Below are 16,819 nucleotides of genomic sequence, written 5' to 3'. Positions count from 1 at the left end.
TTCAAGGAAATGAATTAATTAGAGGTCTCAAATTCCGCAGAAATTTTCTGCAGAAATGAATCAAACGAAAAGCACGGAGACTTTTAAAGGTTGCATGAGCCATTTATTTTTTCAAAATAACAACATATATTGTTAAGTGTGAGAGCTGTCATAGTCATTTTTTTTTCCTTTCTTTCCTTTTCCTCATTCTCCTCATGAGAAAGCATGGATTTAAAATAATATTTTATCACAAAGAAACATTCTCATTTGCTCGGCTGAGACTAAAAACTCACACACACCGCAGTTTTATGTTGGGCCGACATTAAAGTCCTACTTTACTATCAAGAAGAGTTTTTATCAAGACACAATACCCTAAATAAAAAAATAAAAACCCCTGTGCTCTCAAACACACGTGCGCTTAAACAAATCCAATTTGCACAGCCCTCATCACCGCAGACCTCCGCCCACACGTCCACAAACACACGCATCCCCCGTATCCCCGTCTCTCCTCCTTGTTTTGTGCACAGCTGGCCTCTTTGTTTTGACTTCTCCGTCCCGGTGGTTGCTGAGGTCTGGGGTCCCTCTTGCAGCTGGGCTTCGCTCACACACGGCTCTGTTTAACGGACCGCGTGGAAACACACTGCGATAACCGCTTAGCTGCGACTCAGTGAGTCCACCCGACTCCCAGAAAGAACATCTCGCGCGCATCTATGAACCCGTCACGCTTCCTGTCAAGGAACCTCGACCCTTTCGGCCCACATGTTGACTGGACGCGCACTCCGTCTGGGTCAAGCAGGGCTGTTTCAATGGTCTCCAGCGTGGTTCCCGTGGCGATAGCAACATCTGGCCGTCAAAGCCTCCGACACCTGGCCTGGAACGGGCCGGTCTCAATGCACGCTTTGTGTTGTCACGTCTAGAGCTCGGGTTTAGTTTTTATGGACTGGTTCAGGAGTGTGGGCCTGTGCATGTGTCTGCAGGTTGAGTTGAGTTGTCTGGGTCTGGAAGAGCCATGTTCCTCCAGACGCACGTGCAGATCTCCATCTTCTCCGCCTGTCATGGTAGCTCTATAAATCAGTTCTGTCATCATATAACTCTGTTTCACCGTGAGAATAAACATGTTGGGCGGGAGGGAGACAAGGAAAACACAACTTTGATTTGATACTGTCATGTTCCCAAAGAGCTGATTGTTTTTGCTCTTTGCGGTCTTGGGTTTAAAGACTCTGCAGGCTCATGCTGATTGATGGGCATGCTAACCAATTAGTTACGGAGAGGTGAGAAGGGTTGTAACCAGATAGGCACATAATCTACTCCCCCCTCGGAAAAAAAGGAGGTGCGGGAAAGTCTACTTAAATGTGTGTGTGTGTGTGTCACAGCTTTTGTGTTTCGAGGTCATGATTGACAGATTTGAATTGTCTCCGTTTTGACACAGTTGTTACTTGAGTGTGTGTGTGTGTGTGTGTGTGTGTGTGTGTGTGTGTACATGTGCCTTAGGCTGGCCCTTTCACACAGGTGTGCCTGTGTCACTTCGGGCTTTTCTCCACTAAGCCGATCACTAAACGAACACCTGGTACACGAGGCCAGCACACACACACACACACACCCCCCCCCACACACACACACACACACACACACAATGACACACATCCACTTCCAGCTCTATCCCCTCGTGGCTCAGCTGTGTGTGACGCAGGCCTGCGCCTGGCTCGCGTTGACTCTTCCTGCCTGCTTATGTTATGTTGGCACATAGACAGGGCCTGGAAGTTAATACGCGTTGAGAACTCCTGCTGTCTGCACGTTTTAAGTCAGGTCTTACGGTAGATCCAGCAGTTTGTTCTCGCTTGATGGTGTTCGAGTGAGTTCTTAACTCAGCAGTAAAACACGCTAAGAGGACCCATCTCTGACTGGAGTGTTCTGGGGAATAAAGTCACTTGAAACTTGAAATCCCATGCAGTACATCCTGCTCATGTACACGTGGACACTGTCCCTTCTGGCTGTCCAGCGTCTGCCAAAAAAAAAAAAACTCCACTTCCAGCATCACATCACTGCGGCTCTTTTACTGCTCATTCTTGGTTTTTATGGTGGACGTCTGCCGTTCCCTTTTTTTGGGGGGGGCTTTCTCCCTCCTAGCCACTAAGTACATTTCCATCCCGGGGTCTGTTTTTCCCCCCGTGTGGTATGCTGCATTATAGCAGTGTTATTGTCTCAGTGAGTGACAAAGTCACTTTTTCTTCCCCCCTCCCCCCCCTACTGTCACAGGGAATGTGTTGGGAGCCGAAAAGTCTCAACGTCGCTTCTCTCCCTCCCATCTTCTCCAGTTCGATGCACTCGTCTTTATCTCGCTTCCCCCCCGTCCCGAGCGGAGCGAGGAGAAGTGTTGACATTGGGTTGTGTCCAAATATGTTAGTCTAAGGGGCTGGACATTGGTAATGAGAGCCAAGAAAAACAGTCCAGCCCCGAGTCTTGACAACCAGGCCTGTCTTTCAAATGAAATTAAATGAAACCCGTATTTTCCTCTCCTTGGTATTCCCTCCCTCCTCTTCCTCTCACTCCACCTCTGGCGCCTCGGGCTAATTTGTTAATAAAGTTCAGGGTGGATTAATCATCGTCATCAGAAAGTGTTCCCGTGATAGGAGCAAATAACGTCTCCAATTGAATTTAATAAAAGGAATGTATTAGAAAATGAAAGAGCATATTGTAAAAAGGTGTCTAGTGACATTTACATGGGTAACTGTAACTGTGTGGTGCCAACAGTTGTGGAGTCCCAGGAGTGCAATAGTAAAAATGAAGTTAAAGCAAATAAGCAGAGGGGACACGCGTGACCCGATTACCCAACATTTGACACCGTGCACACACCGAAAAGTCTCTGAAACACCAAAAGCCCTTCAAGCGCCATTTGGTTATAGGGTTATAACGACAAGCTGACACTTGAGAGACACCATGCGCTGCTGAATAATCAGTTTTATAAGTGGATGTGTGAGTGTTGCAGTGTGTGTGTGTGTGTGTGTGTGGAGGTCAGGATAGAGGAACAGATGTGTGCTGTATTGTGGTGGTGTGCGTGGACGGACGGGGACCAGGTGCAGCCTTTGTCTCCCTGGCATTTAAGTCCACTCGCTTGCATTCAGCCGCCTCGTGCCTCCCCCCCTCCATCCCCTCCATCCCCTCCCCTCTTCCACTCCTTGGAGGGAAGGCAGAAATGTGTGTGTGTGTGTGTGTGTGTGTGTGTGAGTGGAGGAGGGGCTGCCTTGGCTTAGCAGAGGAGGCTCCAGCCGTCCTTTCTGCCCCCCCCCACCCCCCCTCTCCTCCCTCACAGGTGACTGTTGGCGGTCCCAGCTGGCCAGCTCTTGGCCGATTAGATCCATATGGTACGGGGGGGGAGGAGGGGGAGGAGGAGAAAAGTGCCCATCGGTTGCATGGGTGCTGGGGGAGCTGCTAGCTTGTCCTTCCTTTGCCCCAGGCTTCAAAACAGTCTTCTTTTATTTATTTGTTTAAAAAAAAAAAAAAAAACTTTTACACTTTAACCACCTTTTTTTCCACTCCACGCCATTTCTTTTTTTTAATGTCGTTCCGCCAAGTTCATTTTCAGATCTATTGCTGTTGGTGTGCTGCTGCTGCTGAACATGCCTCTTCTGTTCAGTGGTGTTCCTTTAACGAGCTGCTTTAAGGTTTTTTTACTCGGACGTGTGTGTGTGTCCGTAGGTGTTAACTGGGCCCACATAGTTGTAGCATTGCACATGCTCTACATTGTCTTTTTACTCCCTGATAAATTAGTCGAGCCTGTGTTACGTCTCCTCACACCTCCTCTACGGTGACGAGAGACAGAGAGAGAGACAGAGAGAGAGAGAGATAGCTAGCAGCGAGCACGATCGAAATCGCCGCACACCCTTCAGCGCGTGATGAACCCTGACACTGAACACGTTTGTTTATCAATCACATCAAGAGCAAGTTTTCCACTGAGCGAAAGCAGGTCGCCTCAGGTAAATGAGTCTTGTCGGTACTGACTGGTTTCAGAATAAATACCCGGCCACACTGGGAAAATCCCTCTCCCACTTCTCTAATTCCGACCTCTCCCGGTCTCGTCACGAGCCTCGTTCAAAATCATCACCTGCGAAGGCGGAGGCAATTACAGCCAATTAAATGTTTTTATGCAGATGTGCCTCACCTGAAGCTGAACAAACAAGGAACACCTGGCTAGCAACGACAGCCATCGCAACAGATGCTGGTCCATCCGGGCAGGAACAACCAAAAACAAGCAACTGAGAACACTTAAGAGGCCTATTTCATGTTTTTTTAGAAGAAAACCGGAGAAACAGCTGCATGCAACGGTGAGCAAAAAAAAATATCATATAAAGAGTAGAGTCGAACTTTTCATATTCGGTATGTTTTGTTCTTCCCAGCTTGGCTTCAAGGTTCTGCCTGCGCATCCCGCCGCTTCCGCGTAACCTCGTTGATCCGTAGCGACGAGCCTTTGTTCCACCTGAGCAAAGGTGACAGGTGGCTTTTAGACCACAAACACCCCACACACCTCACATCCTCCTCTGGGCCAACTCTCACCTGAGCTAACACGAGAGCACTTTGTGCCCTGTGTGTGTGTGTGTGTGTGTGTGTGTGTTTTGTGGGCTGCTTCTAACAGCTGCCTCCCCAGACAGTCCTGTGAATACATTGGATGGACTCAGGTGCTCTTCGGCCAGATGAAGTCATCCGGCTATGTACGCTGACTAATTGACGAGCAGAGGCAATTCTCTGTGGGCTGTGATGACTACACGCACACACACACACACACACACACACACCTGATGTCTCCTATGCCGGCTTACGAGTCGCCGTATCTCAAGATTCCCCCCGACATGGTTGTGACCTCCTTTTCTCAGTTTATCAAGACGCGTGTTTGTATTTGCAAACACGCGGGCCTACGTCGGAAAACGTGGAAACGTGTCCTGACACTGAGGCCACGCGCCCCCGCCGGCTCCGTTATTGAGATGTCAGTCTGATTTCCGGGCCATACGGACGCAGTGTGTGCAAAGCTTTGGAACCCGGTGTTGCGCGCGCTGCCGGCTGCCTCCCTGCGGTGCACTGGCAGGCCGGCCGGCGTGTGCGGTGGGCTGCAGCGGTCCAAATTGATGCATAGATCCCTCCATCCTGCCCCCCCCCCCCCCCCCCCCCTCCCTCCTGTTGGTGAACAGGTGGAGCGATGGCAGGCAGCCTACAGGGCTGAGAAAGAATGAGAGGAATCGAGAGAGGGGGTCTTAGTGGACTAAAAAAAACCCGAAGGAAAAGCAGTGAGAGTATAATATAATGTATAATGAGTAGCAGACGTTGCACGGGGCAGTTTGAGAAATAGTGACTCCAGGAAAGGCTGGCGGGGCCCAGAGATTCCTTGCCATAGTTGTTTCAATGTTTCCCCCGAATTCCCTCTCTTTTACTCCCTTTGTTCTGCACTCTCAAAATCTCCAATGCATCGTATTTTTTCAACAGGTGTTGTTCCTCTTTTTGAGTTCTCGCGAGTTAAATACCGAGGGCTTAAACTCTCGGACTTAGGCCTTCATGAACTGGGTCCCTGTGGCTCAAGGCCACGCAGAGTTCATAGCTGTGAAAATAGATATAATGGGCGCCATTGAAGCCAAAGCACTGGAACCATGAAACGGCGTTTAGAAAGCTGCTCTCTGCCGACCCGTGACCCGCGAGGCCGTGCTTGTCTATTAATCGTCCATTCTTGAAGTGGTTAGAAGAGTCTGATACACTCTTAAATGGGACGGGACCCGTCCTTCGTGGATCTCCAGCAGACAAAGACGCCTTCTGATCCCCCGCCCCCCCTCGCTGTGCCCCCATTTCACTTTCCCCATACGACTTATCTGGTGGTCTCATTCAATAGCATATTGAGAAGTTGCGTTTAACATTCAAAAGCTCTGGCGGTCTTGTTAGTAAAGCGTGAAATGCCCCCCCCCCCCCTCATTTTCTGGGGAGCTCAATAAGGGGCATTCTTCTCTCTCACAATAGACTTCTTCAGCATTTCTTCTGTTATTGATCTGAATGGTTTGGAGTGAGGGGGTAAACTTTAGACATCTGGTTCTTTGATGGAGGGGTGAGGGGGGGTTGCAGTGGATGCCCTGGCAGTAAGTGTTGTATGATGTGAGTGGGCTGGGGGGCAGGGCAATTTTTTTCTTTCTTTTTTTTTGTGACTATAGACCTGCAGCTTTTGAATTTACTTAAACCATTGAGCTCATCGGGAGAGAGTAAATGCTCTTATTGTTTGCTTGTTTTTTTGTTTTTTCTCGCCATGAGGACGCTTTAATGAGTTGAACTCCTTTTTGTTACTCTTTAGGGTTTTTGCATTCATTTGAGAGAGGGGTATGTATGGGTTTTCTGTTTTGTGACTTTTGCGGCTGACGTCTTTGCTCTCTCCTTTCTGTCTCCAGACAGTAGAGAGAAGAAGAGCCCTGCCATGCCCGGTTCGCCTGTGGATGCTAAGACTCATTCCAGATCCGCCCCCTGCAGCAGCGCCAGCTCCACGATGCCCCCCCTGCCTTCCGTCAACCCCAGCGGACCTCGCCCGGCCTCCTTTTCCACCACAGCACGTAAGCCCCCCCCCCCCCCCCCCCCTGCGCCTCTGACTTTGTATCCATTCCGTCAGGTCTTTTTTTTTTTTTTAAGCATGGGTCCAATCTCACCTCGATCTCCCATAGTGACCAACGGGCATCACCACTCCCCGCCGACCCTGAACGCGGTGCCGTCCCCGCCGCAGCGCTACAGCAACGGGCCGTCGTCCTCCTCTTCCTCCTCGCTGGCCAACCAGCAGCTGCCGGCCACGTGCGGCGCCCGCCAGCTGAGCAAGCTGAAGCGCTTCCTGACCACGCTGCAGCAGTTCGGCAACGACATCTCCCCCGAGATCGGAGACAGCGTCCGCAGCCTCGTCCTGGCCCTCGTGGTGGGTTGTGTGAGAGGCGGCGTCTTGCTTTCACCTTCTGTGACTTGGGCTGACTTCTTAAACCGTCACTTCCCCCCCCGTCTCCTAGAATTCTACGGTAACCATTGAGGAGTTCCATTCGCGGCTTCAGGAGGCCACCAACTTCCCCCTGCGGCCCTTTGTTATTCCTTTTCTCAAGGTATGTATGTCTCCAACCTCCTCCGCCCTCCTCCCATATTTGCTTTGCATTATTCTGCAGGACTATCTTCTTTTTTCTTTGAGGCAGTATTTTTATTCCCTCCTCTCAGTTTAAGTGTTAAACCTTGCACGGCATGCTTAGCATCATCTGCCATCATCATTATTCATTGCAGAATAACAAGTGAGAGAAAGACCCCGACATCAACATAACCCTCACTTGGGATGAGGTGAATAATATCGGGCCAATCACATTGCAGCCTGCCTTGTGATGCACTCAGTGCGGCGTATCCTGGATACAACGCAGTAGCCTATAAATCTGAATCTAGCAAGTTTTCAAATTGAATAAAGGGCTTCTCTGCAGTTCAAAGAAATCTGTATTGAGATATGCGTGTTGACTTGACAAGCAACAGATGTGTGTGTGCGTGCGTGCGTGTGTGCGTTAAACGGCCGTTTCGAGCCCCTTTTGTAACCAGTGGAGTCTGTTATAGTACACTTCTTTAAGAGCTCCCCTCGGTAAAGCAGCCCGTAAATCTTCAGTCAGTTTTGCCGCTGTAACTTGAAGTGGTCAAAGTCCGCTCCTTTTCCACACTTACCTCTTACTCACCTCTTTGGAGCCCCTCCATCTGTCTGCCCGAGAGCGCTGAGACAAGAAACCCCTGTTCCCCCCCCCCTTCTTCTACTAATTTATTACAAGTCCAACTCCTTGAGACTAACCCGTCGTAAGAAATAGAGCAAGTATGGGGCAGAAATGCACATTAGGCGTGGGGGGGGGGGGGGGGTACAGGAGGAAAGAGGAAAAAGTGGGAACTCGGAAGTGTGAAACATGCCCATAAAGCGTTGCCTTCCCTTTTTTTATGGGCTTCCATGTGCCATATGGAGCCGCTGTCCCGTTAAAAGAGCATTCAGCTGCCGAGGCGCCGCCGATCTAGCCTCCGCCCCGCTGAACCCCAGAGAGCCCTCTTCTGTACTGACACACAGCACATGTGTCCCGCTAGCTCGGGGGGGGGGGGGGGCAGGGAGGCAGAGGAGCATGGGAGACTGAAAAAAGAAGAAAAAAATGGGCATGAGGGCATGAACCAAAGGTATCATCTTTTGTGAAGAAGGTACACAAATAGGGTCGGAGACCCAGAGGAGGAAGCTTTACTCAAATCTGCCCGGTAATAGCTGATGGAGCTACATGATAGGGAGGCACAGCCACAGAATGAGAACGCTACGGTTATTTAGTTGTTTGCCCAGGACGAGGGGGGATGAGGGAGGAAGCGGCGTAATTGCAAACACACCGGAGTCTGTTCCCAATTAGGGAAATGCCGGGAAGAAAAGCAAAGATGGAAGATAGGGATAAGAGCGGCGCAGATACATGGCAGAAGGTGAGGATTGGACCAGGAGTCCCTGGATGGTTTGTTGCGAAACGTTTTCTAGGTTCACAAGCTCCTGCAGGATCGTGCTAACGGAGACTTGTGACCAAACTCGGCTTAGAAAACATTTTCATGAGCGCGAGGCAAGCCGCAGCCACCGTGGAGGCGGCCACTGAACAACACCCAGGCACAAATTGAGCCTCACACGCAGACCTCAAGGAGTCAGTGCCCTTTAAAACCCCTCTTTACTCCCGCTGTATATGTACAGTGTTTCTCTTGGCGCCGTGTGCTGGTGGTCTCTCTCATACTTCTGCCCTACCTATCTCTGGAGACTTCTAATTATCTACCTGCCACGGGATGCATGACTTGACATGTAACCCGGTACAACGTTGATCAACCACATAAAAACCCAGATTTTTGAAATAGTTTTTAAAACCAGAATGAAACCATACCATACCAATTTAATTTTTTCCTTTTTTTTTTTTTTTGGCAGGCAAACCTGCCCCTTCTGCAGAGAGAGCTCCTCCACTGTGCACGGGCAGCCAAGCAGACCCCAGCCCAGTACTTGTCCCAGCATGAGCACCTCCTGCTGAGCACCACCATGGCCTCGTCTCCGGACTCCTCGGAGCTGCTGATGGAGCCGCCGGAGGCCGTCACCAAGAGGCACAGCCCCAACAGGTTGGCCGGAAGCCCGCGTCAGTGGAAGCCTGCACGACCCACACGCACACGCACGCGCGCGCGCCTCCTCCGCGCCATTCACTCACTGCAATTGCTCCCTTTCCCTCAGAGCCAAAGAGAACGGCTTCCACGAGCGCGAGCGCCCGCCCCCGGCCATGGAGCCGGCCGCCAAGCGAATTTGCACCATCAGCCCCGCCCCCCGGCACAGCCCCGCCCACCCGCTGCCCCTGAGCACCCAGCTCCACCCGACCCCTCCGCCGTTGCAGCACTACGCCCTGGACGACATCGCGGCGCCGCACATCCTCCACCGCGAGCACAGCCAGCGCATGTTGGAGATCCGCGAGCTCAAGGACCGGCCCAGACTCCCCGGTACGTGGTGCCGCTTGGATCACCGAGTCGGGTTCAGAGGCATTTAGCATCTCGAGATTTAAAGTTAATGACTGCTGGCATTTTTATTTATTACCTGAGGGAGGCTCGCCCCGTAATGGAAAAGTTCCAACGGCATCCAAAAGTCTTTCCTCTAATTAGAGTAAGTGATTAAAGGCTCCTGCACATCCCTGCGGAGGTTAAACCAGTAATCCAATCACGTAAACTCTGAATTCCACTCTAAATCCTAATTACTCCACTTCAATCTTGTTCTTCACAGCAGAGTGAAAGCAAGTAGCTGATTCATTTAGAAACCTCTTTTTTGTTGTTGCATGAAAACAGACACGCGCAGATAACGGGTGGTCTTTGTAGCCGTCCCTGCATATATATCTGGAGAGTGTGCACGTGTGTATAAACAGAGCCATACTGTCCAGGCGGGGAGGCTCAGATTTACTCTGGTGTACATCTAGGCTCCATTTGGGGCTTGTCAGCATGCAGTGCAAATGGCAGTAGCTCACACACACACACACACACACACACACAGAAACATACCTGGTTATGTTCATGGTAGAGGTGCTGTGTTTACGAGGCCTTAGTCTCTCGTCTGACAACCTCCCGCCCGCCTGCCGCCACTTAACTCAAAGACACACAAACGTGAACACACACACACACACACACACACATATCAGTCTACACACTCGGGGGCTTTGAACTGATGAACGCTGATGAGAACCAGGAGTAGAGAAGAGGTCGAGGGGAAGGCTAGTTGTGTGTGTGTGTGTGTGTGTGTGTACACATGAGGGAGTCGTTATCCTTTTCATCAGCCCAAGTGTGCATGTGGCCTCTTGCTGGCTGTTTGTTACTCAATTTTAAGAGCCTGTGGTTTACGATGTTTTTGTAGTCAGTTTGTGTCTCTTTTATCTGGATACGTGTCCAGAAGTTCTCGGGGCTCACCATGAGCGTGTGTGTATGAACTGATATTGCTGTTTAATGTACAATTAAATATTGTTCAGTTCACTGGTGTGTGTGTGTGTGTGTGATATTTCGTGGTTGTAATGGCCCACAGTGAGTGTCAGGCCGGCTGGTTGTGTTTAGAGGTGGAGCCACTCCACTCAGCCTGAGTGTCTCCCTACTGGAATGCTGTGTGTGTGTGTGTGTGTGTGTGTGGTTGACAGCTGACTTCCAGATGTGTGCCGTCTCTGGGTACTGGAAGTCTGTTTTGCATCACAGGCTTCTCTTTTTCTCTTTCCCACTCACATAACACCCCCCACCCGCATCTTTACTTTCTCGCTGTTTTGCGTCGATGTACATTCTCCACGTGAGAAAAGGCTACGTGTGGGAAATATAGAACCCCAACATATGGTGTTAAAAAGGTTCATCACGGTGGTCTGTCGTGTGTGTGTTCTAATCAGGCACCAACGGGGGCTATCGAGAGGAGCCGGTGGACCACAGACTGACGGACAGAGAGTGGGCCGATGAATGGAGACATCTGGACCACGTGAGTCCGCAGACGGGCACCGCGACGTGCAGGGATGAAAGGGCACGTCGAGAGCTAAGTCGGCGCCTATTTGTGTCCTGTAGGTGCTGAACTGCATCGTGGACATGGTGGAGAAGACTCGGAGGTCGGTGAGCGTGCTCAGGCGGTGCCAGGAGTCGGATCGCGAGGAGCTCAACTACTGGAGGCGGCGTTCGAGCGAGCAGGAGGACCCACGCAAAGGAGGCTCCGGCTCCGCTCCCTTCTCGAAGACGCACAGCCCCCACTCCGCCGAGTCGGGTGGGTACCGCACGTTTGTTCCATTATGTCAGAGCGAACCCGGTAATTTGTCATTGCTGTGTGTTTGCCGTCTAATGTTTGCCTCACCAACGGTGGATGGAGCCAAACCAAATGGAAATGTTTTGACCAAATGGAAATGTTTTGGAAAGTTTGTTGGTGCCGCTTCACCCAAAATACCAGTTAGAATGAGCTACCATGCAGATACCTTTTTATTTTTTCCAATTTGTGCTATTGAGCAGCAATTCAGATATTTTCTTTAAGGGTGCGTCATGATATGACTTTTGGATGTTTCTTTTTTGGTGTTAATGTTAAATATGACAAAGCATCATAAAGTCCTAAAGGAACAAATATGTTTTGGCTGAAAAAAAACACTGGATTTCAACAAGTGTGTTCATCAGTGAAAACACCAACCAGGACCGCCTCTCTTTCTCATCTGTGCCCTCTAGTGGTGAATTACAGAACTGCAGCTGTCAGCCATATCTGGCCTCTCCCCCAGTCTGCTGTGTACTCTTTCAGAGTGCCAGCCGTGCCCCCCCCCCCCTTCCCCCCCTCCCCATCCTGCCGGTCCATAGTCACGGACAGGTGCCAGCACTGGCCTCGGCCATATCGGCCACAGAAGGGCCGTCCTGCCGTCCTGCAGGCTCAGAGACCCAGAGCTGGCTGCCTCGCACGAGCGCCATCTGGGCCCCCAGCCGGGAAGCCTGCCGGCCCCGCCTGGGCTCGAGCTGAGGACGACTGTGGTGGGGGTGGAAGTGGCAAACGGGGGAGGCTGAACGCAGGCGTAGTTGAAGAGTGTGTGTGTGTGTGTGGATGTAAATGAAGGCAAGGGGAGAAAAAGGATGGCGAGGATGTGAAGTATGAGGAAAAGGGGAGATGAGCCAGGCGGCAGAGCCCCGGTAGTGACACAGAAATGAATGGAGAGGCAGGGAGTCGGGGAGAGAGAGGGAAGGAGGGAGAGCTTTGAGGGAACAGACAGAATGTTGACACAGCTTGTTGGTCTGCAGTTCCCTCCAAGCCAAACACATTCCTTTCCAAAGCTGTCAGATCTCAGATCAGTCCAAGACTCTGATAAACAGCAATTATGTTGGTTGTTTGGCCTCGAAAGATATGCGGACAAAATAAAAGACCAGATGACAAAGATACTGTCGCTGTCTGCCTCTGTGGCCTTTCATTTGTACCCTTTACCTTGATTGAGGTGTCACTCACAAAGTAGGCAATTATTTCAGCAATTAATCTTCTTAATATCTTTTTTTTTTTTTTAAGCCTTGGCAAGTGCTAATCCCTTCTGCCTCTGCTTTCCTGCAGACTCCCAGCGCGACTTTGCACCACGGCCAGGCTCGGCATACGTTACAGACGAGATCTGGAGGAAAGCTGGTGAGAGCCTGCAAATCAAACTATGTGTTACGAAGAAAAAGGAAACCATATATGTAGTACCATACAAAACCGGCCTTTTTTTCCAAAGCGATTGATCGAGGTCACAGAGGAAGAAACGTTGTCGGAGCACAGATTAAATGTCCCCCCCCCTCTCCCCCACCACCCGATCTGCAGAAGAAGCGGTGAACGAGGTGAAGCGTCAGGCCATGGACGAGGTTCAGAAGGCGGTGGCGGAGGCCGAGCAGAAGGCTTTCGAGATGATCGCCGCCGAGAGGGCCAAGATGGAGAAGACTCTGGTCGACGCCAAGAAGAAGGCCAAAGAAGACGCCGTCATGGTCATCAACGAACAGGAGGACTCCAGCGAGGTGAGCGGACGTGAAAAGACTGGCTTTGGATCCACGCACACGACAGCGTCATCGGAGCTGACGTGACATCCTTTTTTACCGTGAAGACTTACGCTCCTTTTCCCTTCTTTTTTTCCCCTCAGTGCTGCTGGAACTGCGGCCGCAAAGCCAGCGAGACGTGCAGCGGCTGCAACGCGGCGCGCTACTGCGGCTCCTTCTGCCAGCACAAGGACTGGGAGAGGCACCACCTCATCTGCAGCCCGGGGCTTCAGGCCCAGCCCAAGCCGGTGTCCGCCATCACGGCGAGCAGGGCGGCGGCCGCCGGCGTGGCCCTGGCGGGTCCCGCCGGGGCCAAGTGCCCCGACGGCGTCCCGGCGGCGTCCAGCCCCGGCGGGGACAAGGCTTCGGTCGCCTCCCGCTCCTCCACCCCTTCCACCCCGGCCTCGGCCCCCGAAGCCAACGGACACTAGAGGGGTGTTTGTTACCTTACTCCCTCCCCCCCCCTCCCCCAGCGCGGGAGGAAGTGAATCGGCGGCGAGAGGGAACTATTTGTGAGTTAAGTTGGGCGAGCAGATTTGTATTTTTTTTCGTCACACTCTTTTGGCAGAAAGAAGTAACAGATTATGGATGACTGTTTGAGTGATATGTCAACTGGGACTTTGGCTTTGGCAGAGAACAGAAGGGAGCGCGTCTATTGGACGAAGAGATCTCCGTAACAGATGGAAACGTGTTTGTCTTCGTCCCAAAAAAAAAAAAAAAAAAACCCAACCAAATCTTGGATCTGCAAAACAACTGCTTATCTGTGGAAGTTATGAAAGAGAGATAAAAATAAAGCGTTTAGCTATGAATGCGCCCTCCCCTTCACACCAATGTTCTCACTTTGTCGTGTATAGATTTAAGATAGTGAGGTGATGGGGGGGGGTAATGGAAGCAGTGTCATGTTACCAGCCACAAAGCGTCTGTCTTCCGCCCGAGGGTCGCCTCCCGCATGCGTAAATATTTGCTCAGCCAACTTCTCGCCAGGTTCCCCCGTGTGCGTGAATGCGTGCGTCAAACGTTCTTGCAGCCAGTGAATATTGTCCAGCGTACGATAACCTTCGTTATTCAAAGTGTTCGGGTATCTCAAGCCGTGTCTGCGTCACCAAAGTTTTCAGTTGCTACAGAGAGAGAGAGAGAGAGAGAGATTTCATCGCCTGTAAATGTCTTGAACAAGAGGTGATTACACACTAGCCCCCCCCCCCCCCCCCCCCCACCACATCTACTTTTATAAAGAGCATCTTTTATTCCTGATCATCAGGCGTCTTCAAAAGGAAAGGGAGAGAGGTGATTGGTCCAAGCAGCTGCAGGAAGGTGGAAGTTTCATTTCGGCACCTGTTGGCATCAGCAGGTGTGTAGGGGGGGGGGGCTCGGATGTTGCTTCATGTCTTGTACCATTGCAATGTTGGCATCGTGGGAATCTAGTCCAGCTGTTCAGCTGCAGGTTTTCACAAACAAGATAATCAAAAGGGAGACGGTTCTCACTGGTGCTCTGGTTGCCGTGGTTGCAGGTTCAGAGCAGCGACTCCATCCCACGGAGAATCTCAGGAGGCAGCTAAACTGTATTTCTATGTACAGATCAATGTTTTTGTTTTTGTTGTCGCAGTTAGGTTCAAGTCAAAAGTTTACTTGAGGGACTTTGATTTATCATACTCTGCTGTTTCAGCTAAGATATTTTTCTTTTCGTTTGTTGTAAGATGACTTTGTAAAGAATATTATGAGAGATTGCCTTTATTTTGCGAGCCACTTTTTTTTTTTCTTTAACACGTTCTTTTATGAGGCGTATCTTCATATGAAAAAAGATATCTTGACATGAAGTATGAAATAAAGAAATAGAATTACCTCACATTCCTTGTTGTCCCTTCTCTGATTTCCCTTTAATATGAATCAGTGTTACTAGAGGTGTGAAATAAAACATCTGTCCAATCCTTATTTCAGTTCTCATAAAATCCAATCATCTGCTTTTATATAGTCGTCCTACATATCTTTTGCAAAACGTAAAAAAAACAACGTAATGAATAATACAGAACCGAAAGGTTGTTCACTTGCAAAAAAATAAAAGATGATGGTTATGATTAAACAGAGCTTCAGAACACTTTTGGGAAAATGCTTTATTTATTTTAGTTTATTTGGATCAGTAATATATAATATAAAAAGTACAGTGAGCTTTTGCTTGTTAAATAAACTCATTTTACTGCAGGTTCTTCCAAAAAAATACCACCAAGTCTTTTAATTTGTGTGTCCTATTTGTCTCCTTAATATTGTGAAAAATTTAGTGACTCCTGATAAAATATTCAAGGGGCATCTTTGAATTCAGGTACGAGGTAGTGGGAAGGCTCCCCAGAGATGGAATTATTCAGAAGTGGCTCAGAGTTGGGTCGTGCATAATGTAATGCTTTCCATCCCTGGAGGTAATTAACATTAAAGTCAGTTCATACGGAAACTCCGTGTTAAAAAATGAACCGTGGTGCCTTCAACATTTTCCCCACCTAGAAGATAAATTAACATTCAAAAGAGATCTACAGTATATGCAGTAGAAGTATTTCATACCATATATAACCACAAGGTGGCAGTATAGGATATCTTAAGAAGTGGCAGTAAATAAGAACAGGCCCCTTTATCTTCTCTTCCCTCTCTGTCAAATGTTCTTTGGCAGAATGTTATTATCACCACTAGATGTTCCTCACGGATGGACCTGAGGCAGCGAAGGATTTTGACCCTTATTTCTTTGAGACTGTATTTTTTTGTACCACTGCTGTGCTGCAGCGACGAAAGATGCTGCATCAAAACGCTGCCAGATAAAACGCTTCTGTTTAACAATCACTTGATAAACTTTTTCCAAGAACATTTTGCGAATAAACCTTTTTAAATCCACAAGGTGCAGTGAGTGTGACTTAGTGGCATAAGGAGACAAAGCAAAGAGGGAGAAATAAGCCCCACTCAATGCTAACAAAAACACGAGGATTTTTGTTTTAGGTTGATTATTTGCTTAAAGGTGTTATAGTTAGAGGGTGTTGTTAGGCCCGACGCGCACTATATGCGCAGTGATATGGAACGCTCATGTAAACAGCTACTGTGTATTATGGCTCGATAAAGTCCATCCAATCAGAATGCCGGATTTCATCTACCCGTATTACAATGAAGAAAACATAGTAATTGACATTACTTTCCCACTAAATGATGCACACTGTTCCTTTAAGAAAACCACATTTTTGTTAATAGCAAACCGCCCCCCCCCCCGAACGTCCACGTGAGACATCGAAGCGGACGAGTGAGTCAGACCTCGAGAGGCTAGACACCCTCCGAACACGTCTCCTCCTCCCATACAGTCAAGTTTCCACGGCGAAACAGGGGGCGTGAAATTGGACAACAGCTGGCGCCGCGTCACCTTTGGCCACCGGTCTGTGGACGTCCGCGTGACCTGCGTTTGAACACTTCAGACACGCGCACAAATAATTCATGACTCATTCTGCTCAAGTTTTTTCAATTTTTTTTATTATTATTTTATTTTCGCTTGCTGCTCTGACCTCACGTGACTGCTCCTGCTCACCGGGATCAGAATTTAAACAATCCTCAGCGTTGTCCACTTCCGTCTTGTACAACTTGTCCTCATCCAGGACAACCAAATAAACACGGGCTCTGACTTTGGGATGTCCTCTGTGCTTCCTCCCGTACAATAAAGTAACCACGGCGGAGGAGACAAAACAAGAGGGGACGAATGGAACAGGACAACAGATGTCTCCTGGCTGCCTTGGCCCTCGCACCCCCCCTCCCCGCCCCCCTTGAAGGGATGAGCTGTGTTTTCACACACACA

The 16,819-nt window shown here is 49.7% G+C and overlaps 1 protein-coding gene across 2 annotated transcripts in view; it reads left to right on the top strand.

Annotated features, from left to right (window-relative positions):
- Positions 1–14,856, top strand: part of cbfa2t2 (CBFA2/RUNX1 partner transcriptional co-repressor 2) — a 35,629-nt gene extending 20,773 nt beyond the window's left edge. For both annotated transcript variants that reach the window (XM_037490125.2, XM_037490124.2), the window contains exons 2-11: positions 6,393–6,551; positions 6,660–6,901; positions 6,990–7,079; positions 8,927–9,111; positions 9,221–9,480; positions 10,890–10,975; positions 11,059–11,251; positions 12,557–12,625; positions 12,800–12,990; positions 13,113–14,856. In XM_037490125.2, the coding sequence (XP_037346022.2) occupies positions 6,419–6,551; positions 6,660–6,901; positions 6,990–7,079; positions 8,927–9,111; positions 9,221–9,480; positions 10,890–10,975; positions 11,059–11,251; positions 12,557–12,625; positions 12,800–12,990; positions 13,113–13,439 (1,776 nt within the window). In that variant the 5' untranslated portion in view covers positions 6,393–6,418 and the 3' untranslated portion in view covers positions 13,440–14,856. The remainder of the gene's footprint in view (positions 1–6,392; positions 6,552–6,659; positions 6,902–6,989; positions 7,080–8,926; positions 9,112–9,220; positions 9,481–10,889; positions 10,976–11,058; positions 11,252–12,556; positions 12,626–12,799; positions 12,991–13,112) is intronic.
- The last annotated feature ends 1,963 nt before the right edge of the window (positions 14,857–16,819 follow it).

The sequence above is a fragment of the Pungitius pungitius genome, chromosome 8 (assembly GCF_949316345.1).
Source record: "Pungitius pungitius chromosome 8, fPunPun2.1, whole genome shotgun sequence".
NCBI lineage: Eukaryota > Metazoa > Chordata > Actinopteri > Perciformes > Gasterosteidae > Pungitius > Pungitius pungitius.
Note: the sequence above shows the minus strand (reverse complement) of the source record. Positions and strands in the feature narration are given on the sequence as shown.